Source organism: Equus asinus, chromosome 20, assembly GCF_041296235.1.
Source record: "Equus asinus isolate D_3611 breed Donkey chromosome 20, EquAss-T2T_v2, whole genome shotgun sequence".
Lineage (NCBI taxonomy): Eukaryota > Metazoa > Chordata > Mammalia > Perissodactyla > Equidae > Equus > Equus asinus.
The window spans coordinates 87933401-87957705 of NC_091809.1; the positions used below are offsets into that span (position 1 = coordinate 87933401).

General features: G+C 36.7%; 1 protein-coding gene across 1 annotated transcript; it reads right to left on the reverse strand.

The window, feature by feature from the left end:
• Positions 1-5417: 5417 nt before the first annotated feature.
• Positions 5418-6356, reverse strand: LOC106830369 (olfactory receptor 52A1-like). The gene has a single exon (XM_014839950.3). The coding sequence runs from the start codon at positions 6354-6356 to the stop codon at positions 5418-5420; it is 939 nt and encodes a 312-aa protein (XP_014695436.1).
• Between the last annotated feature and the right edge of the window lie 17949 nt (positions 6357-24305).

Consider the following 24305-nt stretch of genomic DNA (forward strand, 5'->3'; position numbering starts at 1 on the left):
AAAAAAACCAATATGGGCTGGGTACCTCTCTAGTGCTTATGGATTCTTCATAATATTCCTACCAGAATCAATATGGATGGGATAATGTTCTGATCCATTTCAGATATGAGAGCTATGTTCTACTCTCTCTCCTTATCCACTTAAAACAATAATTGAGTATTATTATTACCAAAATTCAGTTCATGCATATCTTTTTGTTAAGGCAAAAAGAAAGACAAATAGAATTCCCTTTACCAATGATGTACTGATAGTATCACAGATTAGGAGGAACAGTTTATCCTGATTGCTGATGAATTTCACATTCAAATAGTGAATATGTTCAATATGTTTATTCAATGACTTGGCTGTGCACGTTGTCGTGAACTCCTCCTGGTTGGCTCCACAGGGAGTGCTCCTCCCACAAATCAGTTACTGTCGGCAGAGGCCCCAACCGGCTGCCTACAGGCAAAATTCTGCCATGAGACTGGCTGCCCCAGCATTTTTTTTTTTTTATTTTTGACTCCTTTTCTTTCTTCACAGTGAAAGCTTTGAAGAATCTAAACCATTTCTTATTTAGAATAGCCATCCTTTGTGTTTCTGTGATGTTTCTTCATTATTTTCTTCAAATAGTGCATTTTTTGTTAGTTTTTTCATGTATTAGTTTATTCATATGTATGTGAACTTACAGAATGTGATTTTATTCAATAGATTATAACATTACCATTATTATTTATTTTGATACTCAAAACTTCCTAAATTTGTCTGGAAAGAGTACCCCCAAACTAGATCTCGGGTCCTTTTGACATGTCCCAGTGATACTTTGAGCACTCCCTTACTTTCTGGCACAGCATTATGGCCCCAGATTATTTGATGCGTCCCCAGCTCAAGCCCTAGAAACAGCCATTTTTTCCAAGAAGCACTGGTCTATTTTAATGAACAAAGTGATTGAGAAACCAAGATCTAGGCACAGGGGTCATTCGTTGCTACTGTTTGCTCATTGCTTTTAGCTCCTATCAGGGAACAGAGTTAGGAAATACATGTTCAGAAATAAACATCATACAAGTTTACACACAGAAACATACAATTATAGAATTCGATTCATATTACATATGCATGTATCTCACTTTACTAAAAATGATGAATCCATAATTAAAATTCTAATCAGAATCCAAATCCTCAATGCTCATATAAGTCTCATTTCTTTCCAAGTCAGCAACTGTCTTCTCAACACTATGAAAACTATCTTCCATCATTCTGAATATTTTTCTCCTTGTTTCAAGCCTAAAACGCACAATGAGTGGTTTCTATATTGCTAGTCAATATTACTGTGAAAAGGAAACATAATGAATATTCAGTATTTACTTACACTACTTTTTTGTTTTTGAGGAAATATTTATGTACAGTGCGATGTGCAAATCTTAAGCTCATGTTGTGCCTGTTGTTTTACCCCAAATTCTGTCCAGGTGGAGAGCATTTCCAGCACGGCAGAAAGTTCCATTATCAGAGCCCTTCCCAATCAATGCCTGCTACGTCTCACCCCTGCAGAGGAGATCAGGCATTTATTTTTTTCTCTTTAGATTAATTTGAACAGTTCTAAAACATTATATAAATAGAATCATAAAAATGTGAACTGTTCAGCTTGTTTCACTCACAAAAATGTTTTGATATTTTTAGCTGTTAATGGGTATCTTATTAGTTCTTTTTAAGAAGTATCTGATCAAGAAATTTGCCTTTTAATTATGTAGTTGTAAGAGTTATTTATAAAATTTAGATTCATGTCTTTGTCAGTGTGTATATTCATATACACATATATATGGCACAATCTCGAGTCTGTTTATTGGTCATTAATTTTCTCAAAATTATATTTTTGTTGAAGGTGAAGTTGTTAAAAAGATTATGTCTTATAGCTTTTTGTGTCCTAATAAGGAAATCTTTGCCTATCCCCAAGTCACATAGATATTCTATATTTATTCTATGTTTTTCTTCCTAGAAGGCTTAATTTATTTTTATTTGTTTGTTTATTTATTTATTTATTTATTGAGGAAGATTAGCCCTGAGCTAACTGCTGCCAGTCCTCCTCTTTTTGCTGAGGAATCCTGGCCCTGAGCTAACATCCATGCCCATCATCCTCTACTTTCTATGTGGGACGCCTACCACAGCATGGCATTCCAAGTAGTACCATGTCCACACCCGGGATTCGAACTGGCAAACCCTGGGCCACCAAAGCGGAACATGCACACTTAACTGCTGCGCCATCGGGCTGGCCCCTCCTAGAAGGTTTATATTTAGCTTCTACACTTCAATTTATTACTGTTTTGTATGGTAAGTAATAGAAGTTAAGATTCTTTACATATAGATTTTTACCAATTGTTGCAGTTCTATGTTTTGAAAATGCTTTCTACTTTCCATTGAATTGCTATGGGAAGCATAGAAAATCAATTGACTATCCCAATGTGGGTTTACTTGCAGCTTGTCTATTCTGTTTCATTAATCTATTTCTTCGTCTTAATGCTGATAACAAACTGTCTTGATTATTATAGATTTATACTAAGTACTAATTTCAGATATCATACATACTCAAAATTAATTTTTACCTTAAGATTGTTATTGATCTAGTACCTTTGAGTTTCCATATAAAATATAGAAGTAGCTTCTCAATTCTTGTCACAAATGTTTGTTAGGATTCTATTCAGGACGGCTTTGACTTTTTAGATACGTTGAAAGAGAATTGACCTCTTAACAATATTGATTTTTCCCATCCATGAGCATGGTATAGTTCTCTATTTCTTTAGGTCTTATATACTTTCTCTCAACGTTTTGCAATTTTAAGTGAAGAATCCTTGAAAGTCTTTTATTTTTTGTACACATAAATGTATCCTAAATGTCATGCTTTTATATCTATAGCAAATTACGATTATTTTACATTCTAGTTAGTTTTTCCAGTATGTAGATTACAAAACAATTTTTAAATGAACCTTATATCTTACAATTTTGCTAATATCACTTATTAATTAATGGCATTAGCTTTTTGATATACTCCTTAAGATTTTTCAAATTAAAAAATTGTGCCCCCTACAAATAAAGTTTGAAAATTGGCATTGTGTGTGTTAGGCTAAGGCCTTGCCCACAGGAGACAATATCAGTATTCTCTGCTCAAATACTCTGTTCTTTTTAGAGTTATCACCTAAAAGTATGAAATCCTAAAATACGGGCGCAGGTATTTACCAGAAACCTATCATAACTTTTAATTTGCTTTTTTGTTGAGGGAGATTAGCCCTGAGCTAACATCTGCTGCCCACCCTCTGCTTTTTGCTGAGGAAGACTGGCCCTGAGCTAACATCTGCGCCCATCTTCCTCTATTTTATGTGGAACGCCTGCCACAGCATGGCTTGCAAAGCAATGCGTAGGTCCCCACCTGGGTTACAAACCCGCAAAGCTCAGGTCACTGAAGCAGAACTTGTGAACTTAACCACTGTGCCACTGGGCTGGCCTCCTTAATTTCAGTTTCGACTCTTAAATTAAAGTCATTTTTAAAATTTATATATATTATTGACAACTTTTCAGAGTAACAGAACTAATAGGATACATATAATAGAGAGAGGAAGAGAAAAAAATTATTAAAAGGAATTGGCTCAAACAATTACGGAGGTTGGCAATCTCAGGTTCTGCAGGATGAGTTAGCAAACTGGAGGACCAGGAGAGCCAATGGTTTAGTTCATTTGAGTTTGAAGGCCTAAGAACCTAAGAACCAGAAGAGCTGATGGTGTAGTTTCAGTCTGAAGGCCAGCAAACGCAAGACACAGGAAAGGCCAATGTTTCACTTCAAGACCAAATATAGCAAAAAGGTCAATGTGCCTATGCGAAGGACTCAGTTGGGCAGATTTCTCTCTTACTTGGGTACAGGTCAGCTTTTTCATTCTATTCAGATCTTCAACTGATTGTGGACCACCACATTATGGAGGGCTATCTGCTTTACTTAGTCTACCAATTTAAATGTTAATCTCATCCAACAATATTCTTACGGCAACAATCAGAATAATGTTTGATGAAATATCTAGGTACACTGAGACCCAATCAATTTGCTACAAGATGTTTTATATCTACTGAGAAGATACATTGCCACATGCTCTAGTATATAGACAAGCACCCACATACTGACACACATACACACCCACACCCACACATGCATATGCCTTCACAGAAAGAATAGATGCCTTACTCATAGAGAAAAAGTCTCCAATGACACATTATAGCTTTCAGAATAAAGTACAACAACTCTGCACAGCACCTACAGCCATTCCTGATATTCGTATTTTCCGGATTGCTCCTTACATTGAAAGAAAAAAATAAACTGTGCAGTGAATTTAAATCACATTCTTTAGTTTAAATCTCCTCTATCATCTACTTGGCACAGTGTGTTCTTATTTGCTTGGCCACTCATTCATCATTCCTCAAGAATCAGACTTCCTGCTTAGAATAGAAAACAAAACAAATGTAACTCTCCTGACTGAGGCTTTCAGTTAGATTCAACGCTTCATTCTCTTGGCTAACCCCACAATCTGTGTAGGCCACTATACTTCTCTCCCATTTTCCTTACTCTCTTTCTCAGAAATGTAAGGCTGCAAAATTATGAAAGAACCAATGTATCAAATTTACTGCTATGCCACTAATTTCTGGCATAATACTTATGATATTGTAGGTTTTTAATAACATTTGGTGAATTAATAAAGAAGTAAATGGTGGAGGTAGCAGAAAAAGTATTGTATAAAATGGAAAGCATGAGTTCTCCTGATTTTTGTGCCTATAACTCTCTGAAAGACCCTGGAAATGTACGGTTATTTTTAGACTTTGTTGCCTTATTAGATCCTGAAGGAGTTTTTTTATTATTGTTGTTGTTTTGTTTTATTTGGTAGAACATGGTTAAGATGCATTTCCTCTGATTTTTTTTTTTTTAAATGACTGGGAAGATCAAGAAACGCAATCAACACTTGTTTTCAGTGAGTACCTAGAAACCTAGAACAATATGCCGTGGGCACATTTAAATTAGTGAGAGATACATAGTAATTCCTGAATCGTTCTGAGAAGAATTCTTAGAGGAGGAAACTCAAGCAGGGACTAAAACATAACAGAGCAAAGGAAATGACAGATGTTCAGTATTTTGTTCTTTCTGTGTTTCCTACTCTCATTACCCAGGTAGATCCACAACCCAACTGACTGTTGTCATGGGCTATCAGGATCTGAAAATCACTTAAAATGCTGGGAAATTTCACAAAACAATTAAATAGCATTAGTGAATTGACAGTTAATCAATTAATTTATTAATCAATTAATAAATCAAGCATTGGAAATAATGTGGAATTTTTCTGTTTTGTTTAGTTTTGAGAGACTATTGTTATTGCATAAAGAGGAAGGCACGAAGGTATTAATCAAGGTGGACTTTATGAACAGAACATTTTTACACCATGAATATGAATCTGCTTGGTCTTTGCACCATAGACAAGTGGATTCAGAAATGGAGGGACCAGCACGTAGAAGCTGGCAAAGAGAATATGGATATAAGGGGGGATATGAGAACCAAACCTGTGTGTGAAGAAGGAGAAGAAGGCAAGGAGGTAGAACTGGAGGAAGACACAGATGTGAGCAATGCAAGTATTGAAAGCTTTCAACCTAGCTTCTTTCTGGGGCAAACGAAAAACTGTGATAAATATCTGTATATAGGACAAAGCGATGAATGTGAGGTCAAACCCTCCAACAGTGAAGGCGACAAACAAACCATAGATTTTGTTGACACGGACATTTTCTGCAGCCAGTTTCACAATGGCCATGTGCTCACAGTAGGAGTGGGAGATGATTGTTGTATGATAAAATTGGAACCGACACTTTATAAGTACTAGGCATGGGGCTACAAGAATGGCAGCCCTGAGTGTTACTACAGCCCCTATTTGGGTGATTAGCTGGTGGGTGAAGATGGAAGTATGTCTTAGTGGATAACAGATGGCCACATAGCGGTCCAGCGCCATGGCCAGCAGGATGCCTGACTCCATGATCTGAAATGTGTGGATGAGCCACATTTGAAACAAGCAGGAATCAAAATAAATCTCTTGAATATGAAACCAGAAGATTCCGAGCATCTTGGGGACAATGCTGGTACCAAGTGCAATATCTATGACTGCCAGCATGCCTAAGAAAATGTACATGGGCTCATGGAGGCTACGCTCTGATACAATGATGATCAGAAGCAAGGAATTTCCAATCACAGCAGTGAGATACATTACACAGAATGGGATCCCAATCCAGCACTGCACGGACTCTAGGCCTGGGATTCCAATTAGTGCCAACATGGACGGCATGAAGATTGTGATGTTAGCCATGGACATGGTATGTTCAGTCTCTTTTTGCAAATGGAAGAAGTCAGTCAGTCAGTGCTATTGTTCCTTTTCTACTTCATATTTTAATCCAAAGTCATCATATTGTGTCTGATTTTGGTAGCACTCTAAGTTCATATCATCCATATCATTCACATTATTGAATGGAAAGGAGATCCACAGAGACACATCACTCTTTTCAGGAAGCCACTCATTATCACTGTACCAAAATAAGATGTTATGTGCATAGCAAGTCAACTGAATTAGAACCAACAAAGTTCCTGGGTAAGGGAATTAACTGCTGACCTGTCTATTATATCCATTCTAGACCTGTTGGCCAAATAATTATATCTATTTATTATTTTTGGAACTTGCATTTTAATCTGAGTTTCTTGAATGTCTCCAATTCTCACATTCTGGCTACTCCTATTGTAACCTTTTATTCCAAATAGTCCCTAAGTCAGGAAGAGTCAGTTTGGACCAGTAAATTTTTCGACTCTGATCAGTATATTAGAGTAAAAGGTTCCCTGCGAAAGAAAGTAGAAATAGAAATCGTTAACATCCAAGAGCATAATATATTTATGTACCTATATGATGTATGTTATAGAATATATATACATAATATCTATATGTATCTATATATCCATGTAAGACTTGATGTCTTTTCAAAAGAATGTGAAGGAAAAGCTTCATAAATGATCATTCAAATCTTGTATTTTGGTGATCTTGGTCAAATTTCCTTGTACTTTTTACACTTTCACTAAAACTGTAATTTATTTTGCCTATATTTCTAATAGCTGAAATTCTTAATTAGTTGTGTGCATGAAATAGCTAAAATTCTTTAATACATTTTACAAAATACCTAGAAGAGAGGGATCTCTTGGAGCCAAAGAAAGCTGTAGCAACAATGCCTACGGGCAAGAGGACCTATTCATGATGACTACATGATGTAGGAAAATGGGTAACTTAGTCAGAATTGAGGCTAGTTTCATGGGTTTAAACTCTTCAGAGCTACTATTAGCATGAGATTTTGCCCATTTAGGCTTATTAATCCTTAATGAACTATAGATCATCTGGAATGCTTGAATCATTCTGTGTGGTCAGGCATAAGATTAGTAGAAAATAGAGGATGAAAGGGCAGCTTCCTTAAAAAGTGTCAAATATAGAACTAGAAACAGAAGACAGAGGGCAGACATTGGGATACCAGAAATGATTTAGTAAGGGCCTGCAGGGCATCTGAAGAAAATTTAATCACCTCCCAATTCACTAATGACTGAATTTCCTGAAAACTTGAGCTCTTATGCCTTATCTGAAAGTTCTCTGATGAAAATCATTACTTCGTCTACTACATGTTTCCAAGCAAGAAATTCTCAAGCCATACAGTAGAGAACTGTTTGTGATTCAGTAAAAAATAGGGTTAGGTTATTTCATTCTATCATAGGCTTTACAAGGAAGTTGCTTTATGTCAGGGAGCTCATGATCAGTTAAACATGTACTGAATGTCACCAGATATGCCGGTAATGCAGGAAGCAGCTGTGGTTTATCATGCTAAACCTCAAGTGAAAGAATCAGCTGAGCAGGGGTCATTTCATGACAAGAAGACTGTATCAGCTGACATATTTAGGATAGACTAGTCAAGCAACCATTTACTTTGATTTCCACAGCTTTTCTCCTCATGCTTAATTCAGTGACTCCCCAATCTGTCGATCACAGACTCTAATTGGATTTAAGTTTCTCTTCATCAAAGATATCAGAATTGGAAGAGGCATCCTGTAAGGACAATCACAGTGTCTGACTTATTCACGAGTAAGGAGCTAACATATGAGCATTATCCAACAGGTATAGATAATGGAATGGTAGGTGGAAGTACATCAGTGAATACAGGGCTGAAGAGGTGGAGCGATATTGCTGGAAAAGCTGGTAATAAAACATTACGGGGATAAACTGGGGAAAAGTGAGATTTACTTGCCAATTGTTGTTGGAAGCCAGTCTGCTATTACAGGATACCTGAAGGTATTGTCAGTTCTTCCTATCAAGATCATTCATCACTTGTTACTCATCAACTCTTTTCTCCTCTTGAGATTCTAGTATAACTCCTTTGCATTTTCTGTTCTGCAAGGCCTCTTCTTCTATTTGCAGTCTCTGTAACAGCACTTAGTCAATGGATGAACCTTAATCCATTTGGTGCTGGGGCCATCTGCAATAGATGGGCATCTCTGGGATGGCCTTTCATGCTTTCTTTTTGTCTCTGCAATACAGACACTCTTTCTCTTCTGTAAGTCTGTCTGATATCATATTTGCGTTTTCATCCTCGAACAATCCTCATAGCAAGATCTGATTATTCTAGGGAACAGATCAATTTATTGAGCTCAAATTGGAGAATAAATCTGCTAGCCACCAATTTTAATGTTCCCAGGTGAATGTGAGGAGGAGGAGTTACAAACATGGAATGAGGGATTTCCTACCCAGTAGCCAAAACCACTAGGGACCCAGAAGATTTTAATTAAGCCCTCTTGAGTTCCTCCACACCTAATATCTCTGAAATCCTTTCTACAATTTAGGGAAATCTCCTTTCCCTCCTCTTTTGTCTTTCTCCATAGGCTGAATGAAGAGATTGCAATATGCACATTTTCCTTTATCAGCTGAGTTTCTTTCCTGCTGTTCTCATTTGCAAAAAATCTAAAGACCACTGAAATGTAGACATGTTCCTCTGCCAATGCATTCTGTTGAAATTGATATCTTTGTGTCCTTTCCTTTCACTAAGGCACTTCTAGAAAGGAAAGTCTATATTAATCATTGCCTTTTTATCAGACATTTATATCTCATGTTACCGTAGATCCTTTCTTCAGTTTTTTATTTCATTGAAGCCGTTTTCTTAAGTTTAGTAATTTCTCAGAGTGACCAATTAGGATGGGTATTTACAAATCCTACATTATTGAGTGATAAGCAATTTATTGCACATTTGACTAATTTTTCTCCATCCCTCTCTTTATACTTTTCTCCCTTTTCTTTTCTTTTCTTCTTTTTTTCCTTATAAAAGCAGTTGTTGTATGTCTCATATCTGTGAAGAAATTGTGCCATGTGCTCTTGATGGACAGAAAAAAAAGATGTAATATATTGTTTCAAAAAATGAAAATTTTAGAAATTTGGGGAGATGATTTAGGATATCTTTTGTCATGAGAAGAAATGATAAATTCTAAGAAAGACTAATTCACATGGCACCTTTCTCCTTGATATGTTTCACCTGATTTCCAGACTTTCTTGTCTGAAGCTGACATTAAGGGCTACTTGACATAATGTTGAGACATTTGAAATGTTTGAAAGAATACCTTCAGTGAGATGGAGGAAAGTATTTACAATGGAGTCAGGAAAGGAAAAGATAAGGATGAAAAGACAAGAGACCCCGGATACTCTTTCTAGAATTTCCTCTGTGAACGAGAGAGAGTCAATGGTACTGAATCATGTTGAATGTAATTGATTCAGAGGTCAGACTGGCATCTGATCTAATCTTCAACTTATTCTTAGTCACCGACAAATATTTATATATTTAGTATATTTGGAAAGATTTGAAATTACTTCATAGCCACACAAAAAGAAGATACAAATGGGGGCCAGCCCGGTGGCACAGCGGTTAAGTTCGCAGTTCCGCTTAGGGGCCCCGGGTTTGCCGATTCGGATCTCAGGTGCGGACATGGTACCACTTGTCAGCCATGCTGTGATAGGCATCCCATATATAAACTAGAGGAAGATGGGCTCGGATGTTAGCTCAGGGCCAGACTTCCTCAGCAAAAATAAAAAATAAAAAGATACAAATGGGGCATAAGCATATGAAGAATCTCAGCATTTTTAGTTATTAGAGAATGCAAATTAAAATGACAATGGAATGTAACTCACACAGCTACAATAGATGAAATTTAAAGACTGAGATTGCCTTTAATTGGTGATAACGAGGAATATCTACAACTCATGCACTGCTGTTATGAATGTAAAACTGAATGGCCACTTTAGCAAGGAGTTTGAGATTTCCTTTAAAAGTTAACCTTACACACATCATATGACTCAGTAATCCCATTCCTAGCATTTATTCAGGAGAAGTAAAGTTAGCCTATGCAAGATTATTACCCAAACAATTAGAACAGTATTGTTCATAATAGCCTAAAATTTTGCATATGCGCTTTCTTTGAAAATATGCTAACATTGTACCTTTATTTGTAAAAGATAAAAATTGGTTGGAACTGCATAATTCCTGCCGTCTTCATAGGGAAAAGTCTCTTCCTTTTGCTTCACTAGTCTCTATTGCTTAATATCTGGTCTATTTTGTTTTCGTAATTTTTCTGACACTCTACGTACTTTAGATCATTTTTTCTCCTGGATTTTAATATTTGGATGAAAAACATTACTTTGACATTACTTTCTCTCGGTGTCACTGATGGCAATTCATGTTGCAGTCAAGTTCAATGGATTTTTGAGGTAATAGTACCTCTTTTCCTGTTAGCAATTGATGGAGTACTTGCACTCATGGATAGAATAATCAATAAATACTAAACTAGGACTACTTAATTTTCGTGCTTCCAGTTTCATAGGAAGAGTAGTACAGGCCAAATTGTAGATAAAACAGAGAAAACAGGAAAGATAGTTTGAAATGTCACATCATTGTCAAGTTGTACTTTGAGGACAAAACAGCAGACTGACTCTAAACCTGCGTCACAGTCCCTTTTGGTTTCTTTCTCTTCCATTCTTGTTTCTACATCTCTAAATTTGCGCCTTTTTAACTTCCTTTGCATAAGTGAATGTGAGCAGAATTGATGTGTCCATTATGGGTGGAAGCATTAAAATTCTGATCTTTATTCCCCGTATTTTGTTATTTACTTGCAGTGTCTAATCTAAGACCTTCATATCAAAATGGTAAGAGGCCTTGTCTACTACTCTCTGTAATAATTGTATGGAGCATGGTTTATGTTGCAGTAACAAATAGCTCTCAAATCTCAGTGGATTAAAACAGAAAATTTTGAGTTCTTACTACCAAGCATTGTAAAATTACTTTGGGAAATATTAAATATTATGTAATTTATTTGGGCTCAGAAAACCTCTTCTTCCATGAGTCCTTCTAATTTGGAAACTATATAAATAATCCTGTTGTGAGAACGAATGCTTATTATACAAGATTGGGTCAAGATTTTCATAAGTATCTATTCTCTCATTCCTTCATTCCAGGTATATTTATCATCAAAATGTGTCATGTACTATGTAGGTCATGAGCATACAGATAAATTAGACATGTCTTCTATCTGGTGGGAGCACTTATATAAAGAAAAAGTGGAAGATAATGTGATACCTGCTATGAAAGATTTTAGGAGAGGTATAGAAAACACGAGAGAAATGGCCAAATTTCCTTAATCGAAGGGCATACCTAACTAAATTCTAAAAGCTAACTAGCATTTAGGCAAGCAAAAAGCACATGTGTTTGCAAACATAATAATAATAACTGTATACATATGCATCAAGGAACTTATTTTGTATAGAAAATGCAAGAAATTTACAGCACTCTGAAAACAAACACATAATATATGTAGGTGAGAGACTATGTTTTACATTTAGAATGCTGCCTTTACTAACTTTCTGAAGTAGAAGAAATATGAGAAATACTAATAAGTGCAAGATAGACAATACATTTTATTTTTCCTTAAATTCTTATTAAAGATTGACAATGGGAATAAGTAACAACTGTGAAAGAGGAGGGATCGTATTTGACAGCTCTTGGAGACACTCACTAGGACTTCGAGATTGAATTGGTGAAGTAATAGAAAATCTGAAGAGGTCTATTAATTATAAGGTGAATGAATTAGTAATCAAATCTACCTAATAAAGAATAACTCAGGACTCCTGATGGGTTCAATGGTGAATTCTACCAGGCATTTAAATAATTGACTCCAATTCTTCTCAAACTCTTCCAAAATATTGAAGTGAGAACTCTTCCAAACCCAACTATGAGGCCAGCATTACCCTGAAACCAAGGCACTACAAGCAAATAAAATTACAGACCAATATCTATAATAAACCTGATACAAAAATTCTCACAATATATAAGCAAACTGAATTCAAGAGTACAATAAAAGGATAATAAACCATGAGCAAATGTGATTCATCTCTGGGCTGCTGGGATGGTTCAACACACACAAATCAGTAAATATGATAAAGTATATTAACAGAATGAAGGAAAAAAGGCATATGATCACCTCACTAAAAGCAGAAAAATCATTTGACAAAGGTCAAAGTCATTTCATGATAAAACCGCTCAAGAAATTAGGTATAGGAGGAACATACTTCAATATAATAAAGCCATAGCTGAGAAGCCGACAGCTAACATCATAAAAAAGATTTTTTTTGTAAAAATTTGTAAAAAAAGAAAAAGAAAACCTTGGGCCTGGCTCTGTGGCTCAGTGGTTAAAGTTCCATGCATTCCACTTTGGTGGCCCAGGTTCACAGGTTTGGATCCTGGGCTCAGACCTACTCCACTCACCAGCTATGCTATGGGAGTGTCCCATGTACAACGTGGAGGAAGATTGGCACGGACTGGGAGAAATCACAAGAGAAAAGCTTCATAACAATGGTCTTGGCAGTGAGTTCCTGGATATGACACCAAAAGCACAAGCAACAAAAGCAGAAATAGACTACTGAGACTACATTAAACTACAAAGCTTTTGCACAGGAAAGGAAACCATCAGCGAGATGAAAAGACAATCTACAGAATGAGAGAAAACCATCTATTTGAGAAAGGGTTAATTAAAAAATATATAAGGAACTACTATGATAGAAAAAACCCTGTTAAAAACTGGACAAAAGACTTTAATAGATATTTCTCTAAAGAAGACATACAAAGACCAACAGATATATGGAAATATACTAATCATTCTTAATTATTAGGGAAAGGCAAATCAAACTCAAATTGAGATACTTCACATCTAATAGGATGGCCATTATAAAAAACCAAAAGAGCAAAAAAAAAAATAAGCAAGTAATGAGTAAAACGTGTTGGCAAGAAAATGGATTAATCAAAACCCTTGTGCTCTGCTGGTGGAAAGGTTCTCTAATACAACCACTGTGGAAAGTAGCGTGGAGTTTCCTCAAAAAATTAAAAGTACAAATACCATATTATCCAGCAATACCACTTCTCAGTATTTAATTGAAAGAATGGAACACAAGATCTCAAAGAGATATTGCATTTCCACCTTCATTGCAGCAGTATTCACAACAGTCGGCAGGTGGAAACAACATGAATGACCATGAATGGATGAATGAATAAATAAAATGTGGTATATTCTTACAATGAAACATTATTTAGCCTTTTAAAAGAAGGAAATTCATTCATATGGTACAATATAGCTCAATCTTTCGGCCATTATGGGAAGCAAAATCAGTCAGCAGAGAAGCATGATTCTACTTACATGAGATATCCAAAGTTATCAAATTCATAGAAACAGAAAGTAGAATGGTACTTACTAGGAGACAGAGAGAGAGAGAAAAAGAGAGCTGTTTTTACTGTTTTGCAGTAATTCCCCTACCCCTGAGTCCCTGGAATTTTTCTCTCTGTTTTTACGGGTTTATCTTTTTTAAGATTCCACATATAAGTGATATCATACAGTATTGGTCTTTCCTTGTCTGACTTGTCTCACTTAGCATAATGTCCTTAGAGTCCATCATTATTGTAACAAATGGCATGATTCCCTTTCTCATGGCTGAATAAAACAATCATCAGGGAAATAAAAATTAAATTTAAAATCACAGTAATATATTACCTCATGCCTGTTATAATGTCTATCATCGAGAGAACAAAAGATAATGAGTGTTGTAGAGGATGTGGAGAAAGGGAACACTTGTACATTGTTGGTGAAAAAGTACATTTGTTCAGCCACTATGGAAAACAATATGGAGATTCATCAAAAAATTAAAAACAGACCTACCCTATGATCCAGTAATTCTACTTCTGGGTAGGTACCCAGAGGAAATGAAAAAACAATATTGAAGGAATATAGGCACTCCCATATTTAAGGCGGGATTATTCACAATAGCCAAGATATGGAAACAACCTTAGTGCCCAACCACAGATGAATGGATACAGGTGATATGGTGCATGTATACAACGGGATATCATCCATCTTATTGTTTCCATTCCAACTAATCCTTTCTTATTTTCTTTTTTCATAAAGTCATTGTGAGATCAACCATCAAGTTCTATGTTTCTATGTACTTAGATCCTTTTCAAAGAGCAAAATTAAATAGATTAGATGTATTCTTTCTGTTCCATGTCTACTGCACCAAAGAGATTCCCCTTGTCTTGTGTTTGCTATTCATCACCTATGCTTTCTGTGGTTTACCAATTGGAATTGGGACAAGAATCATTTAATGTAAAGGTATTTCAAGAGCTAGACTCCACCTAGGCTGGACATAAAGGCTCCACTGTGGGGGTAGACTACTCTGCTGATCATAATCAAAGGAGAAATTTGACTAGCATATTTTTCTGTTTTGCAGCTCACTACCTTGCCTTCTCAGCTTAGTCTCTTCATAGTCTGATCCCTCTGCAACAGATGCAGAATACTTTCAACCTAATTTTTCAAAGTTTCAGTGCTTTTCCATAATCCAGCCACACATCGTGCAACTTTTCCTCCTTATTATCTGTGCACAAAAAGTCAATTATTTTTAGTTCATAGCTGCGTTCCTTGACAATCACTCTCAGAGCTTGTTCTTATTATGCCCTGCTATTTACACATCTCTTGTATTTAATTTCAAGTGCCAATCTATGTCCTTTGTTCTTTTCTCTCCCCATCAATAACCATTATTACATCCCTAAGCCTGAACAGTCATGTGTAATGATATAGCTTCTCTATGAAATGGAATTTTTTCATTACTTATACCCTTATGCCTCTTATATCCACTCTAAATACGATGATTTCTGTAGATGTGAACATTTTCTTCTACAGATTGTTTTTCATAGAACTAGCTCCACCCTCTTCTTTGTCTTTGCCCTTTACTGATCACTACAACACACAACTTTACAATCCTCAGAACCTCCTGTGAGTGGTCTGCCTTACCATTTTCTTTTTTTTTTTTTTTGAGGATGGTTAGCCTTGAGGTAACATGCATCACCAAACCTCCTCTTTTTGCTGAGGAAGACTGGCCCTGAGCTAACATCCGTGCTCATCTTCCTCCACTTTACATGTAGGACGCCTGCCCAGCGTGACTTGATAAGCAGTGCGTAGGTCTGCACCCTGGATCCAAACTGGCGAACCCCGGGCTGCCAAAGCAGAGTGCACAAACTTAACCACTACACCACTGGGCCAGCCCTTGCTTTACCATTTTCATAGCCTTGGTGTTTTCCTTGCCTATTGATTCCTCACAATCTTTATTTATCTTTGTCTTACGAAAATGTTTCCTCCCCATAATTTGTGAAGTATTAATTTATAAATTATATTTATTTATTTTTGTTAGTGATTTCACAGCTCATTTTCTAAAACCATTTCAGCAAAGTATAAAACAGAAAGAGACAGTGAGGAATACCTAAAACAACAGATTGGAAATATAGAAAAATCTTACAGTCATGTCCTCACCATCATCCTTCCAGCTTTTTCCCCTGATGAATGCAGATTATCTCTGAGACATCTAAGGTTATCTAGAACACACCCCAGGTCAATTGCAGGAGCATTTATTGCCTCCTTTTCCTAAAACTTATTCAACTGTGAGCTAGCTTTTCTTTTCTGAGACTCTTTGTTCTGGAACTTTTCTTTGTAGCAAACAGTCGATATGCCAAACTAGAGCTTCTTCAAATCAGAAGGTAGCATTATTACACACAGATTAGAGTATTATAATGTAATGATTTTATTCAGTACTTATTTATTAAACGTCTACTATATTCTAAGTATTTGTTAAAGCAATTGAGGGACAACTTAAATTTACTTATCCTATATTTTTCACGTATCTATGTCATACTAAGTGTTTGGAATTCAAAATTAGCATCTGTCATTTATTAAATATGTGTTATATGATTCACCTTCACTAGATACTTACATACTTTAGATTATTTTATCTTCCTTATCTTATGATATTGATATCATTACCCTATTATATTAATAAAAAACTAAGACATTGTTATAGGTAAATCCACTTGAATGAAAATTCCATGGCATACTGATCCAAAAGAACAACAAAGAAATTTGTGTCCCCTGAGAATGACTTATTATTCACACCAGATGTTTATTTTGTGAAAAACTGGGTTGTGCCTTATAAAACGGATTTTAAGTTTTGGTGTCAAGAAAAAGAAAGGAAGAGACTCCCGTTCTCTGCATGGTACAAGAAAATCCATCAGTCTGGATTATTTGCCTCTGCCTAGAAGACATGTCATCCTGTTTTTGTCCTGTGTAATTGGGTCTGGTCCTATTTAATAGACTGGTCCTTTTGCATTGAGAGACTCTCTGACTCTGTCTTGTCTGCCGTAAAGTTATATTCATCCCAGAAAAACCAATGGCATTGGATTGAAGGCAGTTATGTGCTGGAGCCAGCTCATACTGGCTTAGGAGAGCTGGGTGTGTGCATCTCTTCCCAGCTCTGCACTCAGTGACTTCATGTTGAGAGATGGAAATCATCAATAGCTCTAGTATCTACACCAGGAAACCGAACAACCAATGCATGCAATGCAGAGTGCAAACCACATACCAAAATAACAACAGATGGACCCAAAATAGAATGAAATATATCAGGGAAAAAAAGATAATGTTTTGCACATGGAGTATGTAGTAGGCATATGTGAGGTCAGTGGTTTCTGAAATCTGTACACTACTTATTTACTTATTTGTTTATTTATTTATCCATTTTTTTATTTTCTGAGGAAGATTTGCCCTGAGCTAACATCCACTGCTAATCCTCCTCTTTTTTTGGTTGAAGAAGATTAGCTCTGAGCTAACATCTGTGCCAATCCTCCTCTATCTTTTGTATGTGGGACACCTCCACAGAGTGGCTGGTGAGTGGAATAGGTCCTCACCTGACATCTGAAGCTGTGAACCCACAAACCCAGGCTGCTGAAGCAGAGTGCACAGTACTTTAACCACTTGGCCATGGGGCTGGGTCCTGTGCACTACTTTTTATTTTATTTTTATTTTTTTAAAGATTTCATTTTTTCCTTTTTCTTCCCAAAGCCCCCCAGTACATAGTTGTATATTCTTCGTTGTGGGTCCTTCTAGTTGCGACATGTGGGACGCTGCATCAGCGTGGTTTGATGAGCACTGCCATGTCCACGCCCAGGATTCGAACCAACGAAACACTGGGCCGCCTGCAGTGGAGCGTGCGAACTTAACCACCCAGCCACAGGGCCAGCCCCATGCACTACTTTTTGGAGAGAGTGTAACTCACAAGATAGGTCTATTGAATGACTCCCAAGATACTTTTGGAAACACGCATAAAATGTTTGAACCTGAAGGAACCATAATGTTATAGAATGTTAGAGACAAAAATATTCTTAGATGGCATTTATTTAAAATTCGTTAGAAATAGGGGGGTATAAGATGTTATAGAAACAGCATGACTCCTTATTTTGGTGACTGATGTAATTCCTAATATTAAATGGAAATAATTGCCTCTATAAATATTTTAAGGCAAATGTACCTCTCTGTGAAATGTAATAGGAAATACAAAGAGCAAATTTTCAGAAGAGGCTCTTATTTCTGCATGTTCCCCAGAGAAAACTAGAAAAAATAACTTAATTTTAAAGTATAACAGAACTAGAAATGGAAATTAAATTAAGATGAGTGTCCCTTGCATACAGAGAAGAGAGCAATCATGGAAAAGCTTATTTGGCCAGTGTCCTACCTGCCAGGTGTCAGAGTAGACTCAGGTACATTCACACAATGGAATATCATACAGACATGCAGAAATGAAGTTCTGATTGTACATCTATCATGAAGTTCATCTACAACATGAGTGAACCTTGAAAACGTTGTGCTACGTGAAAGAGGCCAGGCAAAAAAGTGCAGGTACTGTATGATCCACTTACATGACATGCCCAAAATGGTCAAGTCAATAGAGACAGAAAGTAGGTTAGTGGTTGCCATAGGCAGGGGGCAGGGCAAAATAGGGGGTGACTACTAATGGCAATGGCATGTCTTTATTGAGGTGATGAAAATGTTCTGGAATTAGACAGTAGTGATGGTTACACAATTTTTTGAATATAGTGAAAAACAGAGACTTTCATACTTTAAAGGGTGAATATTATAGTATTTAAATTATCTCTCAATTTAAATAAAAATAACCTATTTATGAGTTTAGTAATTTTCTCTGCGTTTGACCAAGTCAGATATTGAACTCCTATACTGCATTTTTTCAATTCAGTTACTGTATTCTTCAGCTCCAAAATTTGAGTTTTTTACTTTTTACATTTTCTCTATCTGCTAATGTTCTCATTTTGTTCATATATTGTTATCCCCAGCTCATTGAGCAATAGTATGATGGTTATTTCCAATTCTTGTCTAATTCATATACCTCTTGTTCTTTGGGATTGATTTCTGGAGATTTCTTTTCATCCTCTGATTGAGACAAATTTTTCCTTTCTGCTTTTTTTAATGATTGTTGCCAATCTTCTTTTTTTTTCTCCTTCTCTTCTCCCCAAAGCCCCCCAGTCTATAGTTGTAATATTCTAGTTGTGAGTGCCTCTGGTTGTGCTATGTGGGATGCCGCCTCAGTATGGCTTGATGAGAGGTGTCATGTCCTCACTCAGGATCTGACCCAGCGAAACCCTGGGCAGCTGAAGCAGAGTGCATGAATTTAACCACCTGCCATGGGGCCGGCCCCTTTCCTGTTGCTCCATGTGCCTTGTGAGGTTGTGCTGGGATCTATGCATGTGAAAATCAGCCACTTCTTCTACTCTTTATGGACTGACTTTGTACAGTGAACAGTCTTCGACAATCAGCCTGGCTAGAGATTCTGGGGGCCTCTCAGATGTCTCGGTGGATGTGGCTTATCTGTATTTGTGCAGGTAAATTCTCAATTAGAGGGACTTGAGGGTTTCTTTTGTCAGGAATTTAAATCAATCTCCTTTCCGTCTGACATCTATGTGTTACTGTGGGTTCTCTGGAGCAGCAGAAACCCACCCAGGTCTTTTGTTCTCTGCCTCCTCAGGCATCCTGAGTATGCCAGGTTCCATCAGTGCTCCAGAAGAGGTGAGACAGAAATCCGTGCCTTGGGAAACCTCCCCGGATCCAAATCCTTGGACACTCACTGCAATTCTTTGCCTCTCTAGGGAGGAGCAAAGAGTTGGGGATTTCTCCATCTCCTCTCAAACTGAATTGGGGTGTGGGAGGACTAACGATGGTGAGTGCATGTTAGTCCAAGCCATTGCTTTCATTCTCCGTGGCTCCCAACCTGCACTCTTTGCTGTCAGCACTTAGATTCAGGGATGTTATTGAGTGGGTGTCAGTGTGGGAGTAAGAAGGTTCTGGGGCTTCCTGTTCTGCTTCTTGTTGATGTCATCCCTCCTCTTATTCTTTCTCTTTTTTTTTTTTTGCCATTCAATTTAATATGTCTTTATTTTTGTGACAATGCATACCTTTGTTTCCACATACTCACATCTTTTTGTTGATAATAAAAGTAGGTAAATTTCTGCTTATCTCTCTCTGGCTGCCATAACAAAATTCCATTGAGTAGGTGGTTTACACACAGAAATTTATGTTGTCATTGTTCTGGAGTCTAGAAGTCCAAGATGAAGATCCTGACATGGTCAGTTTCTGCTGAGAGCTCTCTTTATGGCTTGTAAATGATCACCTTCTTGCTGTGTCCTCATGTGGCAGGGAAAAAGAGGAAAAGCTCTCTGGTGTCTCTTCTTATTAGATCACCAATCTGACATTGTGGGTCCCATTCTTATGACTTCATGTAAATCTAATTATGTCAAAAGCCCCATCTCCAATTACCATCACATTGGGAGTCAGGGCCTCAACATACGAATTTGGGTGACACATTTCGGTACATAGCAAGTGTACACTTACTTTCTCAGAATCACCTCATATAAAGTAACTAAATTAAATTAAAAGGCTATTGTTAATAAGAAAAATTTGAAAAACAATATTTTTACGTAAATATAGATGTCTACTTTCTAATGTTTATTTCAGTGAAAATATTTTCCTGTCTTCTAGTTTTGTTACAAATTGTTGGTTAGAGATATAAACATTTAGACAAAAGAGGCCTTTCTTAGCATTAAATATATTTTTATGTGAATTTTTTTTTTTTAAAGATTTTATTTTTTTCCTTTTTCTCCCCAAAGCCCCCCAGTACATAGTTGTATATTCTTCGTTGTGGGTCCTTCTAGCCGTGGCATGTGGGACGCCGCCTCAGCGCGGTCCGATGAGCAGTGCCATGTCCGCGCCCAGGATCCGAACCAACGAAACACTGGGCCGCCTGCAGCAGAGCGCGCGAACTCAACCACTCCGCCACGGGGCCAGCCCCGATTTTTATGTGAAATTTTGTGATCTTAGTCATTGTGACTGTCTTGTTTATACAAGCATCATAAAAGGAGATATGCATTTCAAAACCATTTGGTCTCAGTGGTTTCCATGGACAAAACAACTTATATAAATGTCACATGGTAATGTCATTTTAATTAAAAAAAGCAAATTACACCAAAAATGGTGTGGTGTTTGGAAAAAAAATCACACTAGGCAACAATCTAGTAATGGAGAAGAAAGCCATCCAGCGGATGGGTAGTGTGTGCACCAAAAGATAAAATTACTCATCGTAAGTTAGTCTGTCAAGTATTTCCTTAAAAGTGGTCCCTTCCTCCTCCTTTTCTTTTCCTCTTCCTCCTTCTTCTAAAGACTATAAAATAATTCATGGATTCTAATGCTATTAGGATGTAATGTAAAAATTAATGACAACTGGCTAAATCAGTGCAAGCCCTACATTTGCGTTATCATGTATTACTCTCATAGCTACTCGTGAGACACTATTTTAGGTATGGTTATGCAGAGGCTCAAAAAGTTCTGCACCTTTGATAAGTTCACAGAGTTAATACAGGTTTGAGATGGACTAACAGCTCAGGCATTTGACTCCTAGTCCCATGATTTTTATCACTACACTAGAGTTAATTTATTCAAATATAGATATTTATTATTCAGGGTCAATCCTCAGATATTCAGGTAGAATTGACCTGCATTGGCCCCCTCCTCTCATGTGTATTGACTACTCTCATTCTTGGCCATTGGCTGACTTCAACTCAAATAGCCTGGTCAAAGAAGCCCATATTTTCTCTCACTGTGAGAAATGAGGTATACTGCTTTTCTATCCAGATGAATTAGAGTTGTTCACATAGGGGTGTGTCCGGGATAATGGAGACTCCTGGTTCTCCTCTTGTACTTACAGTGATCTCTTTTTTATCTTTTCTGTCTGTAAGTGTTGGTTTAGAACTGATTCTGATAATTTAAAGACCATGATGCTTGAAATATCTAGACTCTAGACTAGATATTCTATGGGCTATTGGCAGTTGAAGATGGTGCAAATATTTCCTAATTTCATATTCTGTCTCCATGTTGGTTTTATACACCCACATATTTTCTGGATGACTGCCAGAATGAGCAATTGTTAGACCTATTTCAAACTTCTCCAAATAAGCTGAGAATTATAGGTGACCACCCTAAGCTGACCTGCTGCCTATTTTTATATAATCCGCTAGCTAAGAATGGTTTTTACAGGAATCGGTCTGATGATAGGGAAAATTTGACTTTTATGACCACCTAAGAATAATGTTATCCCCAAGAAAAAAACCAATGCCATTTTTCTAATTTGTAGACTCATATCACAGAAAAACTACACAATTGTGGTTATGATTATTAATATTATTATTGAATGTCATCAATTTTTTGTGGAAATATGTTTTCTCTTGTGTTATAGAAATATCTCCATAATATTCTTGAATTGCTTCTTTGCACAAAAAGTATAAACTATTTACTTGGTCCTTCACATAAAAGTTTGCTGAACCCTAGCTAGGACATTATGAAATTACCTCTCATGTTATTTAGTTTTATTCCTAAAAAATTATGTTATTGGTAATCCAATCTAATAATATCTAATAAATATTGATAATCAAAAGAGTCTCAAAAGATCCCCAGAATATCATCCAGAGTTACCAATAATCGTCCTTGGCAGTTCTAGATATGAGATAAGGCCCAGTACATAAAACCAGCCAGAATATCCACCATCTCTGTGACATGCAATCCAATGTTTCTTAGACCAGCGATTTTAATGTCATAAATCAAAGTATGGACATCTGCACACATATGTTTACTTTCCATATTTTTTTTAAATGATCTATGAGTTGAGGATTTTAGGAGCAATCTATTATCAAGTTCTCAAGTAATTAATCTTAGAGAAAACCCCACATCTCTTCATTAGTATAACAGCCTTGATTTGTTGAAATATATCCTGTTTTGTATCCACTGAGAATATATCTTGCCTCATGCCCAAATAGATACCTACACACACAGACACACACATAGACATACATGCACACAAACAACACATGCCCATCTAAAAGAGAAAGACTCTCCAATGACACATTATAGCTTTCAGAGCAATATTCAACAACTCTGCACAGTGTCCATGGCCATTCTTGACATTCATATTTTCCTTGTGTCTTCGTATTGTACCTTACATTGAAAGAAAAAAAAAAACCCTATTATGTAGAACCTTAACCCACATTGTCTAGTTTAAATCTCCTTCATCGTCTACCTGGCAGGGTGGGTCCTTACGTGCTTGGACACTCATTCATCATAGCTCAAGAATCAGACTTCCTAATTAAAATAGAAAACTAAACAGTTATAACTCTCCTGACTGCTGCTTTCAGTTAGAGTAGATGCTCCATTCACTTTGCTAACCCCAGAATCTATGCATACCACTATCTTTCTCTCTTATTTTCTTGACTCTCTTTCTCAGAAATTTAAGGCCAAGGGGCCAGCCAAGCGGCATAGTGGTCAGGTTCACGTGCTTTGCTTTGGTGACCTGGGGTTTGCTGGTTCACATCCTGGGTGCGGATCTATACCGTGCTCATCAAGCCACACTGTGGTGTCATCCCACACAGAAGATCAAGAAGGACTTGCAAGTAGGATATACAACTATGTGCTGGGATGTTGAGGAGAAAAAAAAAAGAAGGGAGGAAGGTTGGCAACAGATGGTAGCTCAGGGCCAATCTTCCTCACCAAAAAGCATAACTTTAAAAAAAATATAAGGCTAAAAATTCACGAAATTTAATCAGTATTCCAAATTTATCTCTATGCCATTTTTCTCTCGTATAATATTTTTTCATATTGTAGGTTTGTGATAAAACCTAATGAATGAATATAGAAGTAAATACTGGACATAGCCAAAAAATATTGATCTATAACATGGAACACTTGAATTCTCATGATTCTTGTGCCTGTCACTCTCTAAATGACCCTGGAAATTTGCTGAAAATTTTAAACTTTAATGGACCATTAGATTGTTAAGGAATTTTTAGTGTTTTGTTTTTTGGTGGTTTTTTTGTTGGATAGACCATGGTTAAGATACACTGCTTTTATTTTATTTTTTTTTTTTTAGGTGACTGGGATGATCAAGAAACACAATGAATAAGACGATTTCATTGACTACCTGGGCACCATAGAACAATATTCCCTGGGTGCATTTAAATATAGTGGGAGAAACATAGCAATTCATGAATCCTTCTAGAGAAGGATTCTTAGAGGAGGAAACTCAACCAGGGACTACAATTTAAAAGAGTAAACAAACAACATATGTTCATGATTTTGTTCTTTCTATGTTTCTCATTCTTATGACGATGGTAGGATCCACGACCCCATTGACTGATAGTTGTCATGGGCTATGATATTTGAAAACCATCTAACATGCTGGCAAATTTCACAAAACAAGTAGAAAACTCAAGCATCTCAAATAATG